The 13,795-nt window shown below is 42.8% G+C and overlaps 1 protein-coding gene across 1 annotated transcript in view; it reads right to left on the bottom strand.

Moving 5' to 3' along the window:
- Positions 1–938: 938 nt before the first annotated feature.
- The window catches only part of Ccdc83 (coiled-coil domain containing 83), a 36,048-nt gene continuing 23,191 nt past the window's right edge, over positions 939–13,795 (bottom strand). The window contains exons 7-10 of the mRNA XM_027407622.2: positions 6,785–6,906; positions 5,545–5,627; positions 4,485–4,672; positions 939–1,174 (exon numbers count right to left, since the gene is read on the bottom strand). Coding sequence (XP_027263423.1) covers positions 1,013–1,174; positions 4,485–4,672; positions 5,545–5,627; positions 6,785–6,906 — 555 coding nt within the window. The 3' untranslated portion in view covers positions 939–1,012. The remainder of the gene's footprint in view (positions 1,175–4,484; positions 4,673–5,544; positions 5,628–6,784; positions 6,907–13,795) is intronic.

The following is a 13,795-nucleotide window of genomic DNA, read 5'->3' as shown; positions in this document are numbered from 1 at the left end:
TTGCGGTGCCCACATGGGAAAGTGCTGGCTGCTTTGCCTGGGGACTGTGGGTAGACAGACTTGAGATAGCTCCAGAGGATCAGAGCTTCCTGCTAATGGAATTTCTTTCTTAATTAAGATAATGTTATTGCTATTACTATTATGTGAGCATTACTGTTGTCAACTTGAGAGGTTCATCTAGGAGACAAGCTCCTAGGCATGCTGGGTGAGAGTGCTTAGATCACATCAGCCCCTGGGCACTGATGAGGGATTGTCTTCATTAGGTTAGTGTGGTGGGAAGGCTTGGGTGCCGGACTGTTTAGAATCCAGGAATCTAGTTTAGCATTAATTTTCTGCTCTCTGGGTGCTAGTATGATGCTACCAGCTTCCTCAAGCTCTAGCTCCTGAATTCTGGGCTCGCATACCCCCAGCCCTTACACCTAACACCCTACTACTAGCATCCCACCTCTAAACTAACTCCCCACCCCTAACTCCCACCCCCACTGACTTTACTCTTAAAATATGTACCAAAATAAACCCTTTCTCCTATAAGTTCCTATTGTTGGGGTATTTTATCTCAACCATCTCACATTATAAATAGGATTAAAGAATAGGACTAAATTACAGTGACTACCATTCAGCACCCAGAGTGAGAAGTAGACAATGATACATACACTCTGAAATTTTCTTAGAAACATTTCTAACACTTACTCCATATTGGGAACATGGGTGAATCTGTGAATTTTCAAATGAGAAGGATTTGAAACCACTGCCTTTTAAATATTTAAATACAGAAAGCAGTGGGTTTTCTGTCACTCATGCTGGGTAACTGATAGCTCAATACCCAGAACCTGGGTTTTATTTGTTTTGTTTTATTTTATTTTATTTTTTGGAACCTGGGTTTTAAAGGTAATCTCGGCCATTAGAAACACCAGCTTTGAACACAGACCACCATGAGTAAAGTGAGAAACTTGGGTGCTTTATTCAGAAACAATTTCTAAGGAAAGGAGGTTTCCATGATGCAGCTTTCAGGCTAGAGGAACGACTTCATCATCTTATGTGTGATGTGGTTATCAGGGACCTTGAGATCTTCGTATGTTATTAGTGGAGTCTCCTTTTCTTGAAAATGAATGGGCATCTTCTTACCTTCCACACTCATGAGCTTCAGAGCCAGGGGGCCCAACTTTACATAATCCTGCCATGAAGACACAAGAGGAGAGGTAAGTGGCAAGTGAGCCTGACAAATGACATATTCTTTCCCTGGGTTGCTCTACTGAGGTGTGAATGCTGTATCAAACATGGAATATGAAAGCCACTGCAAAAATTTTAAAATGTACCTCTTAAGTTTACATTCCCCATGAATCACAGTAGAAAGATCTTCCAGTAAGCAGGAGGGGAGGCTGGAGGTCTCAAAGGGAGTTGGGGTGGGTTAGAGGCTGGCTAGTGGAAATGTGTCCCCTGTTGGCTACTTTGTTGGTGAAGGAATATTAGGCATATATATATAGTCCTCCACTAGCCAGGTCACAGCCTTGGCAGAATTCTGTATTATTCTAAAATGGGGGCTGGGGACGGTGATATTCTACAAGTGCAATTTGGACAAGATAATGTAACACTGAGGAACTTGTCCAGGAATACGAATCTTTTCACATGTGCTTTGGCTAGTGTTTAGGTCAAACTTACCCCATCATGCATTGATGAAAAGAACTGGAAAGGTACTTAATAGAAAACCTTCTAGCCTGTCCCAAGCAACTCAGGCTCTACCTGGGAAGACTCCTAAGCCATACTTCACATGTGTTCCTTCCACACACATGTCAGCAAATCTTTCTAGAATGCTCTCTGTGCCCATGGAGCCCTGGGGTGCATGATAGACACAGGACTGGTGAGTGACAGCATAAATAGTGTAGCTCCTCATACATGGTAATTGTTGATCTTTTTTTTTCTGCAATCCCATAAACAGTTGCATTTTAGAGCCTTTATGTCCCCATTCTCTTGAAATTCCCAAGCATAAGAGGTACCTGACACATTGAGGGATGTTCAGTATTTATGTGAACCCTGGACTGCTTTGTTGGTAAAAGAGGAGGCAATGATGGGGGATGTTCTTCTGTATATACATTTCTCTTATTGTTTAATGAATAAAACACTGATTGATTGATTGGCCAGACAAGAAGTGACGTTGCTGGGCAGAAACTTGCCATTAGCTAACCATAGAGGTCTGGAGGTCTGTACAGATAGACAGGAAGTGATGTAGCTGGGCAGAATCAGGATATATGCGGGGACAAACAGGAAATCACTTTCTTCTCTGTGGAGACACTTAGCAGTCACCATGTAGTGGAGGAAGGAGTAACAGGTCTGTACCCTTCTCTGGTAAGATAAGACTAAGTGGAAATACTTAGATTAATAGAAGTTTAGACAGAGCTAGCCAAAAAGAAGCCCCAGTCATCGGCCAACAGATATATAATTAATATAGCATCTGTGTGTTTATTTGGGGCTGATGCGGGTGTAGGACCAGGCTGGTGGGAAGAACCATCCACAACAAGGTAATGTTTTCAAAATGCTTGTCATTGTATGTAGTTTTCAAACTGCAACAAAATTGATGGATAGCTACCCGTTCTATGCCATGGCCACCACAGCCCCTCTGTCACAACTCACAAGAATACATTTCATCAACCCAGGGGCAGTCAGCCTGGAGTCTGTTGTCCACAATTCCCAGGCATCAGCAAGACATACCAGAAGTCAGGATTCCAGGATATGAGTGGTGGTGCTTGAGCATTTAAATGGGAAACACACTAGAACATCCATCCTTTAAAATCCCTTTTCAGTTCTGGGACTCAAACCAAGAACCTCTGCTTGCATAGCAAGCAGGCTACTTCTGAGCCATATTGTCACCACTGATATTTTAGTCTTTAAATGGTCACTTGAGGGGATATGGCTCAGTGGTGGAGTGCTTGTCTAGCATGTGAGAGGCCTTGGATTCAGTCCTCAATATTACAAAAAAGGAATAGGGTACAGCTGAAGTTGTTTTTTTACCCATATTTGACTGACTCTCAAACCTACCAGAATCAGAATTCAGTAAAACTTTTTTAAAAAGTTATGGACATTCCCATCACTCGGGAGGCAAAGGTTGGCAGATAGCTATGAGTTAGAGGCCAGTGTGGCAGGAAATCTCTCAAATTTGAAACTAGCCTGGGCTACACAGGGATACTGTCTTAACAAATGATCATTTGATGGTAGTTGAAATAAACCATTAGTTAATATGGTCACTTTTTTCCACTTCTTCTGCTCTTTTTCTACCCTTTATCCTCCTACCAGACTTATGATTTTATAACTTTTAAGGTTTTGGCAGTGCCAGAAAGGGAAAAAGTAGAAATGTACAAATGAGAGTTTTCTAAATTATAGGTTTGTTACTCCAGGCATCCACTAGATGTATATATTTTACAAAGATGGCCTCATATATATCCTATCCTATCCCACAGATTTGTTGGAGTCTTTTTTTTTTTTCCTTTGGTTTTTTGAGACAGGGTTTCTCTGTGTAGCTTTGGAGCCTATCCTGGCACTCTCTCTGGAGACTAGGCTGGCCTCTAACTCAGAAATCCACCTGGCTCTGTCTCCCGAGTGCTGGGATTAAAGGCGTGTGCCACCAATGCCCTGCAAGTTTTTTGTTTTTGCTTTTACACAATCTTCGATCAAGATGTAGGAACTAACTATATTCATTCCACTTGAGGACATCAATCAATCAAGTGTGATGGAAGTGATAGCATATGGCCTCCAAGCATTAGAGTTGTTCTCTTTGTCACTGGGATTGCTTTCCCTAAGAAGTCAGACACAGTACTTTAGCAGAGGGACTTGCAAGGCACCCTTTGGAGAGGCTCATATGAAGAGAAACAGGCCCTGATGCAATCACCATCATCTTGCTTGACATAAGTGTGTCCCCATGTTGAGGTGGGCCTTCTGCCCCAGTCCAGGCTTCAGATGAGCATGGCCCTAGCTAGCGCACAGTTATGTGAGAATTGAGAACCCAATGGAGCCATTGTCCAATTCCCAGCTAACGGAGGCCTGGAAGGGAACAGAAAGTGTTGTTTTAGCCAGGCAGTGATGGTGCACACCTTTATCCCAGCACTCAGGAGAGGCAGGTGGATCTCTGAGTTCAAGGCCAGCCTTTGTCTACCAAGTGAATTCCAGGACAGCCAGAGCAACACAGAGAAACCCTGTCTTGAAATACAGCCTCCCATCACAAAGTATTGTTTTAAACTGTTAGGCTTAGGGATAGTTTATTATGGAACATCAGCTAACTTAACACTTTCTCTTGGTAGTGGAGGTCTATAAATGAATGTTTTAACTAACTGGCTCAAAGTAGGAATAAAAAGAGGATCCCAGGAGAGGTCAATGGTGGGTCACTTGTACTAAGAATCACAAAGCAAATTTTCAGTATTTACATTTTAGGTCTCCTTCTGCCAGCATTGTAGTCATTGACATTCTAGTCAAACCTGTGTTCTTGTAACTCTCACCTTGAAATCCTGTTCATCCTCATGAAGTAAATAATGGATAACAGAGCCCTTGATCTCTATGGAGGAGCTGTCCCCTCTGTCTGTCTGTTCCAACTGGACCTCCGGAATGCTAGCCTCCTTGCTGCTCCCCGGTAAAAGGCTTGCTTCATCTCTAGCTTCAGTGGGTGATTTCAAATTCTCCTCTGAGTCTGAAGCAAAGAAATAATTAGGTAACATTTTGAGCAGATTACAAATACAATGCCATCACTTTGGTCACTTTTATTTTTTTTTATTTGAAAGAACTCTGAACTTAGAAATGTAAAACTTAGGGCTAAAGGAATGCCTTAGCTTAATCAATACCATGATAACCAAGCATCCATGAGGCCCTACGTTCAATCCTTAGTGCTGCCACCACCAAACCCAGAATGTTTTTTTGAGAAGATGGCATGGAATTTATGGAATAAATTAATAAATAAAGTAACAAAAGAGAAGTAATATAAATTACATAAAAGCAAGAGGTGGCCCCATTTTAGGAAACTTTCCTATATCCTGAGAGCTAAGACATTAACCATAGTCTCTTGGGAACTAATGGGTATTCTGGCATTTTGCTTGGTTAAAGTGGTACCCAAACCATATCAGTAATGGTAACACCCCACCCCGCTCTATGAGTATCTAATTAATTCATTATAAAATGCATTTAATTTTATAGAAAATGGGATTAAAACTCGGGCACAGCAGCCTGTGCCTGTAATGGCAGCCCTTGGAAGGCCGAAGCAGGAGGATCCTTTAGAAAGATGAAAGAGTGTGGGAGAAAAGGGAAGGGGGGGAGAAATGACAGAGGGAGGAAGGGAGGGAGGGAAGCAGTGGGAAAGGGAGGAAGGGAATAGAGAAAGGAGAGAGCTGGCAGACATAGACTAGAGGGATGGGGAAGGAGGGATGGTGTGGAGCAGAGGTGGATCCACTCCAGGCAGAGCTGCTCATGCGTGGTGCAGAGCTCAGGCATGTGGGGTGTCTGCCCATAAAAGCTGTTCAGGCTGCTGTGTTCTAAGGTGAGGAAAACCTCATCACAAGGAAACTGTACCTTTGTCTAGCTCTGGCAACTTCAAAGATGCAACATCTTCAGGTAGCTCTTGCTGCCCAGCAGCTTGAGTACTATACAGTTTCCTAAAAGAACAAATAGCAGACTGTCAGCCAATGAATACAGTCCTACAAGCTCACTAGCCTCTATTTCCCTCCAGAGTGTGGAGACAAAGCAGAAACGAGACCTGTTTCACATGCTTTAGGAGCACAAGGCTTGTTGAAATGATAACTGACTACAGTATTGTAAGGTGATATTTCAGCAAATGTGTAATGAGTCATGTGAGAGTTACGGGAGTCAGAAAGAGGCACCCCTTGAGTTAGCCTTGGAAACAAGGACGGTTTCCTGAGGAAATGAAATCTGAATGGAATCTTATAGAAACAGAAGTTCGACTTGGGAATAGTATAAAGGGAGGGGAAGTCCCAGACGGGGAGAGTGAGAATGATACCAATCAGGCAACTGGATTTTCAGGAAAAAAGTCAGTAAGAAATGCTGGGGGGGGGGGTGGGGGGTGGGGTGTAGCTAGCATCAGAGGTCTTGCCTAGATGTATAAGGACCTGGGTTCAATGTGAGGAGGGAGTGGTAGGGAAATAGGAGAGTAGGAGAGGAAATGCATATAAGTTATTTAGAGCACATGCATGCAGAGTTTCTATACATTTGGAGTTGCAGCAGATACTACTGCTGGTTAATGTCTTTGAATTATTTATTTTTATTTTACATGTAAGAGTGCTTGCCTGCATGTATGTACACCATGTGTATTCAGTACCTTCAGAGGCCAGAAGAGGGCACTTGAGTTACAAATGGTTGTAAGTCATCATGTGGTTGCTGGGACTTGAACCCAGGTCTTCTGGAAGAGCAGCCAGTGCTCTTAACCATGGGGCCATCTCTTTAGCCTCCGTTCCCTTCATTTTGCCTGCTGTCATCTAGTAGAAGTACTGGAGAACTAAATCTTTCTTTTTCAAACAGAGTGTTACCTTGTAGCCCAGGCTGGCCTAGAATTACGTAGCCTGTAACCTTGGATCTATGGAAATTCTTTTGTATTAGCTTCCTGAGTACTGGGACTACACATGACATCTGGATAAATCATCTTAACACAACATAAAACAAAAACAAAACAAAAGAAACCCCACCAACTTTCACAGGTATAATGTCTACAAAATACTTTCCAGAAATGTTAATGGCTTTGACCTGGGTATTCTGAGAGCACCAAACGCTAACTGCTATGGCACCAGGAGCATCTCACCTGGGTATTTTGAGATCCACAAGTTTACAGTTAAATAGCTGCTCAATAAGCACCAAATTTTCCTTCTCCAGTTCATGAATACAATTTTCCAGTTTTTCAACTTCCTTCTTGTGGATGGAAATCTGTTTGCAGAAGAGGGGAAGGGTGGGTGTTGGCACTTACTAGCTTCACTCAGTAGCGTCTTCTATAGCAAATTTGACTCCTGAAAGCACACTGGCCTGGGGGAAGAGCTATCATTTATTATTTAGTACTGGGTTCTCCTGGCCCTTCTGTGGTTGAGAAGGAACAGTGGGACTGTTTCGTAAGTCATAAGCAGTTCTGGTAGGTAGTTATTACAGAGCAGAACTTGTCCTCTCCTACCCTTCAGAGACATGGCTCAACTTAAAGATAAGCTAGAGGCAGACATAGGAACACAGAATTCATTTAGCAATATGATATATTGGCCAGTGAATGAGACTGTCTCTAAAAGTGATTATAAATAAGACTACAAAAACATACTGGAATAATTGATGTATATGGTGGTATTTTTTTTAATGCCTAAAAGCCCTTTCTTCCAGCCCCTATATTAGGATTATGCTCTCTTTGAACCTGGTCAGTTCTGAAAAATGCCATACATATGAAATATTTGCCAGTTCATTTATTCTGTTGCACTGAACCCTTACTGTGTGCCATAAAACATATTACAAATGATCAAGATACAAAATTAATGTAGCAATAACATCTCTTAGCCTTATGGGCAAAAGTGCTGACAGAAGATGAGGTGATAAAAACCTGAACGGAAGCTGGACAGCTGCCAGCTACTCTGGGATGAGGAGGATGAAGATGCCGGGATGATGAAAAGCTGACAGAGAAGACATCTAATTCACATCTGAAAACAAAGCGGAACTTTATGTAGATACAAGTCGTGTCTCCTGGGAAGCAGGAGCCAAGTCTGCAAAGGCACAATGAAGGTGGGAGTGGGGATGAGTTGGGGACCAACTGGACAACTAAGAAAGGAACAAATACTGCCCAAGACTCTGGTTTTTGTCCTCAAGGTGACAGCAAGTAACCACCAGATGGGGCATACTTAGTGAAAAAACTGAGTCAAATGTGAATAGAATTTGCCATATAGGCATAGTTTAGTTGATGGAATACCTATCAATGTTTTAAAAGCGTGTTTGGGACCTTCAGTCTAAAGAAGGCTGGCAGCCATGAGCATGCTTCAGCTTTAGAAGAGGCATTCCTCTGTGTCCTACACTGTGATGTGAGGATCTGGAAGGACCCCAGGAAACCAATGAGATCACCATGACACCACCATTCATTTGGTAGATTCAGAAGCTGGTGAAAGATGGTCTGATCATCTGTAAGCCTCTTATTGTCCTCTTCTGGTCTTGGTGGCCAAACAGCACCCTGTCCTATGGGATGGGTGGGCATATAGGCATAGGTAAGTGGAAGGGCTTGGATGTCAGCAAAGAAGGGAAGGAGGCTGACTATCCTCCTTGGGCTGCTTAGGAGATATTGTGACTCCAAGAATGGTTACCTCATGTGTCACAGCCTGTATCTCAAGGTGGAGAGGAATATATTCCAAACCAAGAACACTGCCATCTGCAGGCTGAAGACAGGCCAGGCCCACAAGAAGCTCCTGCAGACTAAACAGACTGAGGAAGTGTTTCCAGGCGAAGAAGAGCAGCATCACTAAGACCAGGGAGCAAGAGACCAAGACACAAAGCCCCTGCCTCTTGTCTGCTTAGTGCCTTGGTGTTGGCTTGCTGACTGATCACACAGATCAGTCATTAGCATAAGACAACCCTTTATCACATACATACAAAAATATGAGAAAAGAAGGCTCATCAGAGGAAAGAACACAGAGGTTACTTGGTGAGTTATGTTATACAGGCATTGATGGCAGCAGATGCTCATGGAAGCAATCAAGGCACTAGATTTAAAACTAAGTATAAAATCGAGTGTGGTAGATTGCTGGGAATAACAGAAAAATGGGAGGAAGTAGAAAGTTTTGAGGGAGTGTAAACAAAGAGCACAGAAGCTGAAACTCATGTCTTCAGGCCAGGAGAAGCTGATGGCATCTGCCCTGTTACTGAGAGTCAGTGGTAGTTGGAAATCTTGAAGCATCTACATTAGCCATTTATTAAATACATGGGTTCTCATGTAGGCAGGCTTCTGAGGTGCCCTGGCTAGTTTTATTACAAGACACAAGTTTTATTACCTGACACAAGCTAGAGTCATCCAAAAGGAGAGAGCCTAAATTGAGAAAATGCCTCCATAAGATCAGACTGCAAGCCTGTGGGGCATTTTCTTAATTAGCGATTAATGTGTGTGGGCCCAGCCCATCCTGAGTGGGGGCCGCCCGTGGGCTGGTGGTCCTGGGTTCTGTAAGAAAACAAGATGAGCAAGCCATGAGGAGCAAGCCAGTAAACGGCTCTCCTCCATGGACTCTGCATCAGTTCCTGCCTCCAGGGTCCTGCCCTGCTTGAATTCCTGTCCTGACTTCCTTCGATAATGAACAGCAATATAGAAGTATAAGCCAAATAAACCCTTTCTTCACAAACTTGCTTTTGGTCATGGAGTTTCATCACAGCCAGACAGAAATTGGTACCAGGATCTTAGGGTTTATTTCTGGGCCACACCTGACCATGCTGTTTTTGGGGAAGAGTGTGAAAGGACTTTGGAAGTTTGAGCTAAAGAGCTGTTGCGTGTTCAAAGCTTGGTGATCTGTTCTATGGGAGCTTAGAAGGTAAGAATGTTGACAGCAGTGCAGATGATGGAGACCTGGCTGTGAGGTTCTAGAGGGAAATTTGAGAGCTGTTTAAAGACTCTGTTGCAGACATTGCATATGTTAAGAGTCTGTGCTCTGGTTGGCTGGAGTTGAAGAATCAGCTGTGATTAACAAAAGACAAGAATCACTAAAGTAAAACCCTTTGCTTTACTGGGACAATTGATGATGGTCATCTGAAGCTAAGAAATTAGTGGTGATTAAGAAGAGACAAGGGTCACTGAGATGAAATATTCTACGAAGTGTCTCCTCAAAGCCAGCACAATATAGGACACAAAGGTAGTCAAGACTCAACCCTACCCCAAAGACAGCTTCTAACCCAATTGACAAGCCACCTCTCTCTGTCACAACTCAGACTGCTGGCTTAGAGTTGGGAAGGAAGACAAACAGTACTTACCTCTCTCCAACATTTAAGTTCATAGCATGCCAGTGGTGGGTGTTTAGGGTCTTAGATGTTCAGAGATGACTAACTTGATTACAAGTTCAAATGCTTTTAAGGAAAGTTTTTTTTTTTCCAAAGGATGAGGAAGACATTATAGAGGCTGTACACAGAGGAAAATATAGAATGTTGGGAGGATGCCTGGCCGTGGGCTGGGCATGCATTGGAGGCAGCACACATAGTTCTACTCTTTCCAAAGTAGGCAACAAGATAGCTTTGCAGGGGTTTAGGATAGCCTACGACATCACTTCCCTCTTTCACAGTGTCCAGTGATGTTGACATCTATTGCTGACTCTCCTGGGCTTTTGAAATACCAAGGAAACAAATAATCATATAAAGGCTCAGATTTCTGGGTTAGGAACATCAAAGGGAAGAAAAGGTGGCAAAACCCCACTTCCCTAAATACCTAAGAAATGTAGAGATCAGTACAGACAATTCACACTATTCCAGCCAGGGATCTAGGGGCCTGATTCAAATGAACACACTTGGCCTTTCTTCTGCAGGGTCCATGTGAGCCCTAAGCCTCTTTGAGATCATGAGCCTCTGGCTCCCCTGGTCTTGTTTCTCTGTGTTAAGTTGGTGTAAGTCATTTGGGACTTTCAGTTGTCTTCATTTTCCTAATAAACACACTGAATGAAAACACACAACAGAAATAATGCACCAAGATGTCCTGCACCCTTCCTGTATATCTATGCTCTGAGTTTTTTCGCTGAGAGAGAATGGAGAATTCTCAGGGGTCCCATCCTTAGTAATGCTTTTAAGCCATTACAGGCCTCCCCCAAAGAAATGAATCAACTTAATTGTTCTGTTTCTGAGCAACTCTTGAATGCAGTGATGAACTTATAATAAGAAATAGTTTTCATTAATTTTTAAGTAAATTTAATCATGCCAAGTTTAATATTTATTGTAATAGAGAAATTAAACCTATTGAATTTCCCTAAAATGCTTTGCCCTTTATTTCTAAGCTCTGTGATTCAATTAAACTTGGCATTTTCCCTTTTATTTCCAGTGAATTATAAGAAGTAAAAAAAAAAAAAAGAAAGAAATGAAACCAAACATAACTGGAGGTCTCAGCAGAGTCAGGCAGCCAATACAGCCTTTCTTATCAGCCAAATATAGATTTTTTTTAAAGTCATTTTGCTTAAACCTAAGGTCTGTTACATTTTATAAAACCAAGAGTTGAATAGTTATTATAATATCATACCATTGTACTTAACAAAAGTATAATAAGTATTTTAATACATCATAATTATTAACCCATTTGAGTTTTAAATCATTAATATTTTGCTTACATTTTTTTTTGAGATAAGGTCTTATGTGCAGAGGCCTTATCATGTAGCCTTGAACTTGCTATATAGCCAAGAATGACCTTTAATTTCAGCTCCCCCTACCTCTATCTCAAAGTCTTGTTTAAAATAGGATATTCATTGTAATTATTTGGGAGTAATAGTATGAACTCATATAAACATGACTTTACAAAGGTAATTTGGCAGTTGTTGTCAGGGTGACCCTGGTAGCACAAGTCTCCAATTCTAGCTACCCCAGAGGCTGAGACAGGGAATTGCAAATTTAAGCTATATGCGAACTACAGAATGAGTTCAAGGGTAGCCTGGGAAACCTTGTCTCAAATATGAAAAGGGCTGGGGCATAGTTCGGTGGGAGTGCTTGCTTAGCATGCACAAGACTCGGGTTCAATTTCCAACACAGAAAACAAAACTTCTAAAAGGATTCGGGTGGAGTTAAGTGGTCAAATCCTTACTCAGTGTGCCCAAGGCCCCCAGTTAAATCCCTTAGCGCCCCTCTCTCACACACAGTAAAGCTAGTTGACAATATCACAGAAATGGTATACAATTTGTCTCCTAGTTTTCTAGAACCATTAACTGCTCATTCAGATGGGGAGCAAGGGAAGGGAAAAAGAGATAAACCTGAAAAGTCACTTTGCTATTAGTGTTTCTGAACAGTGAGAAACAAGGAGAAATTTGAATGAGTTTAACATCCCACAGGAGGAATATTTTGAGTGCTTTTCAGATCTCTACTTACAGGCAACTAAAAATGGAAGCCCCACATGAGGTAATGAGAAAGATGTGTGTTGGAGAGCCACAATGACTAACATGCTAGCAAAGCTCTTCACATGGTTTAAAGTAAGTTCTCCAAAGAAAGTCATGAGTTTAGGAGGGCACCAGAGAGATAGATGGTTTAGCAGTTAAGAGCACTTGCTCTGCCAGAGGACGCAAGTTCAGTTCCCAGCACCAATATGAAGGTTCATAACTACTTGTTATAGGCAAAAGTTCATAACTACTTGTTATATAGCCAGCAAAGAAGCTCAGTCTGGCCCTGAAACCAGAGTTAGTGAAAGAAACCCACCTTGGGTTTCTAGAGGCAGTGAAAGAAACACTTAATCCCTGAACCCAGAACCTAAGAAACACATCCTGAGCCAGAGAAATGCACTTTGGCTCCTAGAACCAGAGCCAGTGAAAGAAATATGCCCTGGCCCCAAAACTAGAGTCAGAAAGCTCAAAACAAAACAAAAACATCATCATCAACAACAAAAAAGGGCAGTAAAAAAAAAACACAGTTTGGGCCGGGCGTTGGTGGCGCATGCCTTTACTCCCAGCACTCGGGAGGCAGAGGCAGGTGGATCTCTGTGAGTTCGAGACCAGCCTGGTCTACAAGAGCTAGTTCCAGGACAGCCTCCAAAGCCACAGAGAAACCCTGTCTCGAAAAACAAAAACAAAAACAAAAACAAACAAACAAAAGAAACACAGTTTGGCTCTGAAACCAGAGCAAACTCTGCCCATGACCAACTGAACATGAAACCAACAAACCCTGAGCAGAAAACCAACCAATCCCCGAGCACAAAACCTAGCACCCTGACCCTGAACCCAGAGCCATTGAAAGAAACACTTTAGCCCTGAACCAAGAACCAAAGAAACACACGCTGATTCTGAAGCCAGAGGCAAAGAAATACATTTTGGCCCTAGAACCAGAGCCAGTGAAATAAATACACCTTAGCCTTGAAAATTGAGTCAAAAGGCTAAAACAGGCCAGTGAAAGAAATACAGTTTGGTCCTGAAACCAGAGCCAACTCTGCTCCTGATCAATTAAATCAACCAATCACTGAGCAGAAAAACTAACCAATCCCTGACCAGAAAATCTTCTCCCTGGGAAAACTCTGCCCTCAAGAAGCCATATGCAGTTGCAGGCTGTCCTTTCCCACCCTGGCAGAGGCAGCCATTCTCCTGGACTGCTCCTTCCCAAATAAATCTTGAGTTTTGAGTAAAGATCTTCTTTCACTGGTGTGGACCAGTCGAACCTTTGCTGAGACATTCCCTTGGTGGGGTAAGCAGAATAAACAGTTACATCTGCTGGGAAACTCCCTTAGGAATGGAGCAGGAAAAGCAACTTTTCACCGGAGCTGAGGAGATTGCTTTCTGCAGGAGTTTCTCGTCCCTTTTAGCAGAGTGAAGCAGAACATGTTGGGCTGGAGCTGAGCAGAGCAGAAGGAAAAATGGATAGTTCTGCTAGGACATTCCCTTAGGGGAACTGAGCAGAGCTCAGCTGTAACCGCTCTCTCTAGGAGAGGAACAGGATTGCCACACCCTACGGGAGACCGTCCCCCACTGCATCCCAGCTTCAGGTAGCCTGGCTTCCTGACAAGTTAGGATACCTTATTCAGCCTCCAGAGCTGTCCTATTGCAGCTCCCCAATATAGCCCGACTCTCCGACAAGTCAGGATACCTTTCCCTCCAGAGCTGTAACACTCACACTCGTTTGCACTTGTAACTCCAGTCCCAGCCGGTCT

This window comes from Cricetulus griseus, chromosome 3 (assembly GCF_003668045.3).
Source record: "Cricetulus griseus strain 17A/GY chromosome 3, alternate assembly CriGri-PICRH-1.0, whole genome shotgun sequence".
In the NCBI taxonomy this organism is placed as follows: domain Eukaryota; kingdom Metazoa; phylum Chordata; class Mammalia; order Rodentia; family Cricetidae; genus Cricetulus; species Cricetulus griseus.
Note: the sequence above shows the minus strand (reverse complement) of the source record. Positions and strands in the feature narration are given on the sequence as shown.